We start from the raw sequence: 6,154 nt of genomic DNA, 5'->3' as shown, positions 1-6,154 counted from the left end.
ATTTCATTTTAAAAAAGTTTGTTGTGGGGGGACGTTTTAAAACCTTTCGGTTTTTTTAAAAAAAAAAAAAAAAAAAAAAAAAAATGCTGCTGCCATGGACACAAGAGGCCAAAACATTTATATTTTATTGTCCCGGTGTTGTCGTGGAAACAAGTCCTTATTCCAATTTAAAATCCAAGATGGCTGCCAAGTGTTTGAAACTGTTACAAATACAGTGACAAACTGTTTATTTAGGCTTTTATCTCTCCCACAAATGTACAACTTCCTTCAGAGAACATGTATATTCCTTTAGCTTGTTTTGCTAATAGCAGTTAGCTTGTCACTGAGCACAGCAACTAGCAAATTCCAATGATTTTCCTGACTTATAACTGTTAATGCTGTTAAATCTTTTCCAAAGCCACATTCCAACTTTAATGTTTTCTAAACATAGATCAATGTACTCGCGCAGTCCTTTTAAAACTTTTTATAAGCTTTATTTTTAAACTTGTACAGGTTTAACACAGAGACAGCCCATAATACTACCAGAGATACTTATACCACAGCTTGTGAATAAAGCTTAGAAATGTAATAGAAATGAAAATCTTTCCTGTTTTTATATCTGTATGTATGGTAGGCTAAATTGATATTTCAGCATTTGATAAAAACAACACCTTTCTAACACTACTGTTCTTAGTGTGAAGAACATGATGCAGACCACAAAGCTGGGAGTGGACACAAAGGTAAAAAGTCTGGCCTCGGCTCCATCTTCGAGAGGACCTCCACTCCAAAAATGAGTAAATTAAAGGTCTGACATTCACACCATTCATCCTTCACATGCAGGAATCCATATAGGCTGTGAACCTGCAGTTTAAGTAAGAACATCTGTCCTCTTCGTTTCGGGTGTGTCTGCAGGAAGCTCCCAGTCCTGAAGGTGGCGTTATAGTGAACACAGCCCAGGATGGGTGTGCAGAGGGTCTGGTTTATGGCGGAGGAGGGAAAGAGGGGATCTTCATAAAGAAAGTAGTTCCAGAGTCACCAGCTTCAAAAAGTTTAAAAGTCAAAGAAGGTTATTTATTCATTTTATTATGAATACTAATTAGATATACATGATTATTAATTTGTGCAACGTCAATGTTGCACAAATTTGTGTAACAAATTGATCTGTGTAACAAATTAATTTGTCTAACAAATTAATTTGTTACACAGGTTCAAAACAAGTTAGAAATAAATAATAAATAATTGTAATTTCAATTATTTTGTCCTAGTTTGTTCCTTAAACACCACTTATTTCGTTGCAACAGATTGAAAGTCAATTCTTCTTTAGAGGATCTGATCATTCTTTTTTTTTTCCCCCATTGATTTTTTTTGTAGGTGATCAGATTCTGAGCGCCACAGTGTATTTTGACAACATGTCGTATGAGGACGCCATTCAGATTCTGGAGCATGCTCAGGCTTACAAGTTGAAGCTTTGCCTAAAACGCCAACCGGACATCACAGAGACGGAACCAACTATCGATTCAGACATTATTCCTGTAACTATTTTGAAGTTGTATCTGCTAGTATTTTTTTTCATGAATGTAATTTGATATTTAATGTTTCCGTTGCTTAACAGGAGGAAGAAGTCGGCTCCACAGAGATGAGGGAGCAAGGAAAAACCAGAAGACGTGGCGACGCTCGCATCTCATGGCCAAAGTTTCCCTCCTTTGGAAAAGGACGTAAATCTCGTTTCACGAGGTCTCACAGTTCGTCAGAAGCAGATGAGCAGAGAAAACTTGAGCTTAGTCCTACGACAAGTGACACAGAGTCACCTGTAAAATCCCAGGATGCCCTGAAAGGAAAGAAGAAGCATAAAATAAAGTTCTCTGGTCTAACGAGAAGAGGCCGCATAAGTTCATCTGAGGACCAGGACACGGATGCTCCAACATCTGGGCAGATGAGTAGTGACGTTCAGCAAAAGCAGGAATCAGACACACTTTCACCTGAGTTCCCTGAATACCCCATTGGAGAAACACCAGAGGTTAATGAACAGGCAGGGGAAGCTGTGGAGTCTGGCCCGGTTCAACACAAGGTGGAACTCGTCAGTATAGACGCTACTTTGAAAACCGCAGATCAAACCGTAGCGCTGGGCGATCAGGAAGGCCAGTCTGGAGCTCCAAAATCCCCAGACGAGAAAAAAAAGAAGGAGAGGTCAGAATTAAAAATAAAGATCCTGGGGAAGGACAAATCGCACAAAAAAGACGCAAAAGCAAAATCCTCTCCCAAAAGGCTTAAGACTCTAGGAGCAAGTGTTGAAACGGAAGATCTTCCAGAAGCAGGAAAATCTGCTGCTATCTCAAGCTCTGAGTCAAAAACCAAACTGCTGGGAGATCAGTCTATGGTCGGTGTAGATAGCAAAAGCCAAGGTGGAGAGAGTTCAAAGCTAATCTCATCCAAATCCATTACATCACAGATAAGTTTACCAAAGGTGGAACTTGACATATCAGTGAGGAAATCTCCCAAAAAAGGTGACGACAAAACACAGAAAGGAAAGGAGACGAAACTGAAGCAATCCAAAAAGTCCAGTCCAAAACGTAAGCAACCTGAATTAGACATGAGCAACGTTGCTAATGCAGAAGAAATGCAAAAGGTGAATGATCAAGAACCCTCAACTATAACTGGCCGTGTTTCCACAACACAACTTCCCAAACGTGAAGACATTGAGATTCCAGGAATGGAGGACATGTCTGTGAAAACCACCGTGGAAACTAAAGCTGATTTTAAAAAGCACAACAAAGAAAGCAAGGCTGAAACAGTGCAAATGTCAATTGATGTTGATAGTGTGAAAGAAGCTGTTTCTAAATTACCTGGATTTAAGCTGCCTCAACTGGATATATCTGGGGTGCCTATCCCAGAAGAAATAACTGTCATAGATGCTAACGCACAAAGAATATCTGTAAAAACGCCCACCAAAGTCGTGAAACCAAAACAAGAACATCTGACAAGCTCTGACACAACGGCATCTTCAGAAATCTCCAAAACAATCTTTTTAACTGACAGCAGGTTTGATTTTAAGAAATCTCAAATGGAAGATAGGACCAGCCCAACAAAGTGCAAAGGTGAAGAGGAAACTAAAGAAAACGAATTTGAAACAACAAACGGAAAAGCAGCAACAACAGAAGAGCTGAAGACGTCCACTAGGCCAAAGATAACGATGCCTAGCTTTGGAATGTCAGCAAAAAGCAGAAGACTGCCTTATATTGGGATTGACATGCAGAAACCAAGCTTCATTCAGGAAAACGAGCTAACAATGGAAACAAGGAAAGATGAAAAACAAACTGGAGAGGTCATATGTAAAGTCAAAATACCTGAACTTGATGGTATTGAGTATATTGACTCAACGGACGAGTCGTTCAAAAAGGATGGTGGCTTGACAAGTTTTAATGTAAGTACTGACACGAAGACAATACTTGCCATTTCTTTAGAAAGTAAAGAAACATTTGATAAACCCGAAGATGAAAGGAATAAGATGTTCAAAGTTGGAATATCTCCTTCGGGCACACCCAGTGGAAAAGAGGATATCTCTGACGAAGGGACAACAAAACCTCTTGACGGAGATGGAAAGAGTACATTTAAATGGCCAAACCTGGACATCTCAGTGCCAAAAATGAAAGAAACAATAGTTATTAACACATCTAAGAAAGACACAGTTCACACAGAAGCTCTGGCTAAAGGAGGGCTAATCCCAGAGAGTGACACACTCCTCAAGAGCTCAGATGTTCCTAAAGAAATTGCAGAGGCAGAAAAACCTCAAGTGGAAATAGAGCCAACTGAAACTGAAGGCAAGTTTGATTGGGAAGCAAGCAAATTTGCGAAGTTTGGAACTAAAACGGCAAAAATCAAAGGCACAGAATTTGACTTGAGTTTGTCAAAGAAAGAGATACCTGGCGAAGCTGCAGATAAACTCCCAGAAGCATCTAAAACAGAAGTTACTCCTGGAAAGGGAAATGTATATTTTCTAAAGCAAAAGATGCAGTTAGAAAAACCTGGAGAAGTCAAACCTTTGCAGTCCAAGGGTGAACATGTACAAGGAGGCAAAATAAAAATCCCAAAGTTTGGAGTCAAAACAACAAAACTAGCAGGTCCTGAGATAAGCTTGTCTAAGAAAGATGCAGAGGTTATCCTGCCAGAGGTGAAACCTGAGATCAAACTCACTGAAGGTTCAGAAACAGATGTGAACATAGATAGTGTTAGGCCAGAAGAAAAGAAAGGAATAGAAAAGTCTGATCAGAAAATCAAAACAGTGCAGAAGGAAGGTGAAGCGAAAGGATACAAGATCAAAATGCCCCAGTTGGGAATCGCACTGCCAAAAGTTACAACACATGAGTCAGATTTAAGCCTGTCGAAGAAAGCTAAAGATCTGACACTGCCTGAAGTTAAAGGAGAAATCAAAGATCTTGAGGTTGAAGGAACTGGATCATCAACAAAACTAGATGTTAGAGCTCCTGGAATTAAAGTTGAAACAAAGGATGTTGAAGGATCGTCGTCAAAATTCAAAATGTCCCCTTTTAAAATTCCCAGAATTGGAGCTGCTACTCCAAACCTCAGCGGTGAGGTAAGTGAAGCTTCTGAAACACACACAGTGGAAGATGGGCCTGGTATTGATGCTACCATACCAGACTGTGATGTAAAAATTAAAGCATCTGAAATTGATGGAAGAGCAAGTAAGTTCAAAATTCCAAAATTTGGAATATCACTCCCAAAACTAAAAGGTTCTGAAACAGATACAACCCAATCCCAAAGGGTTGATGTAGATGTCACATTGTTTAAAGGTGACACTGAAATAAAACTCATTGATGCTGAGCATGAAGAACCTGGTATCAGGCTGAAGGGAACATTTCCCCAGATTGGAGTTCAGCAAGATGTTGAGTACTCAGCATCAAAACCTGAAATCACAGTGCCATTTTCTGATGCTAAAGCAGAAGTCAAGGTGTCGCAAGTCGATGGAGAAAAAATCAACTTTTCATCTCCTGTTGTCCTTAATGAGACACCAGAGGTGGAGATCCCGACCATGAAGGCTGACAATCACCTTGATGGACAAGAAGAAAAGATGAAGCTGTCAAAGATTGGAATAAAGATGCCCAAAATTAAAGGACCAGAATTTCAACTTGGACTCTCAAGTAAAGACACAGATGTCATGGAGGCAGAAGGCAAAGTGGACAATAAATCTAAGGCAGAAATCCCAGTTCCTACAGCAGATGTTAGTCTGGGAAAAGCAGAAATCTTGATACCTTCTGGAAAAGTGGAAATTGGAAAACCAGAAGTGCAAACTCAACCTACAGTTGAAGGACAAGGAGGCAGGTTCAAAATGCCAAAGTTTGGAATCACAATGCCAAAAGTCAAAGGACCTGAAGCAAAGAGGGATGTAGAGGTGAAACTTACTGAGAACAAGACTGACATAAAAATACCTGATGCTGATTTTGAGGGACCAGATGTGGAACAATCACCATCAAAATTTAGTATGCCAACTTTCAAATTACCAAAATTAGGACTGGGCACTTCAGACAAAAATGTAGAAGGAGATGACATTGATAAGGACATTCCTGATGAGGTTCTTGAAGTTACAATTGTTGCACCTAGCTCTGACCTCTCAAATATTGATGTTGACACTCATCTTCTTGAAAGTAAAGTTGAAGTTGCACTTTCGAGTGATGATGTGAACAAATACTCCATTGAAGTGGAAGCTACAGCTCCACAAATCAAAGTGTCAAAAAAAGAAAAAGAAGGGTCACCATCCAAATTTAAGATGCCGACATTCAAGTTACCAAAATTTGGGCTTTCTGTTCAAAGGTCTACTGAAGAAGAGCCTCCTCTGGACAAAGATCTCAAAACAGGAGAAGGTGAAATTACGACTTCTGGAGAGATTCTTTCACCAAGTCTAGAAGCACCAAGAATTGATGTTAAGGCTCCAGCAGTAGATTTAAAAACTACAGGAACTGAGAGTGAAGGAAGAGGAAGAAAGTTTAAACTGCCAAGTCTTGGTTTTTCATCATCGCAAACAAAAGGTCCTGATAGTGACATTACCTTACCCACAACAGACGTTGACAATACCTTACCCACAGCAGATGTTGATGATACAGTACCACAAGTCAAAACAGAAATCAAAATACCTGAAGAAAAGCTTAGCAAATCATTTGAA

General features: G+C 39.7%; 1 protein-coding gene across 1 annotated transcript in view; it reads left to right on the top strand.

Moving 5' to 3' along the window:
• LOC106950227 (neuroblast differentiation-associated protein AHNAK-like) overlaps positions 1-6,154 on the top strand; it is a 28,056-nt gene that overhangs the window by 17,774 nt on the left and 4,128 nt on the right. Inside the window, exons 4-7 of the mRNA XM_015036931.1 lie at positions 674-784; positions 892-1,045; positions 1,351-1,511; positions 1,592-6,140. Of these exons, the coding sequence (XP_014892417.1) occupies positions 674-784; positions 892-1,045; positions 1,351-1,511; positions 1,592-6,140 (4,975 nt within the window). The remainder of the gene's footprint in view (positions 1-673; positions 785-891; positions 1,046-1,350; positions 1,512-1,591; positions 6,141-6,154) is intronic.

Source organism: Poecilia latipinna, unplaced genomic scaffold, assembly GCF_001443285.1.
Source record: "Poecilia latipinna isolate Pla-1442-1.1 unplaced genomic scaffold, P_latipinna-1.0 Scaffold386, whole genome shotgun sequence".
Taxonomy (NCBI): Eukaryota; Metazoa; Chordata; class Actinopteri; order Cyprinodontiformes; family Poeciliidae; genus Poecilia; species Poecilia latipinna.
The sequence above is the reverse complement of the archived record's forward strand: the minus strand, read 5'-3'. Positions and strand labels throughout refer to the sequence as shown.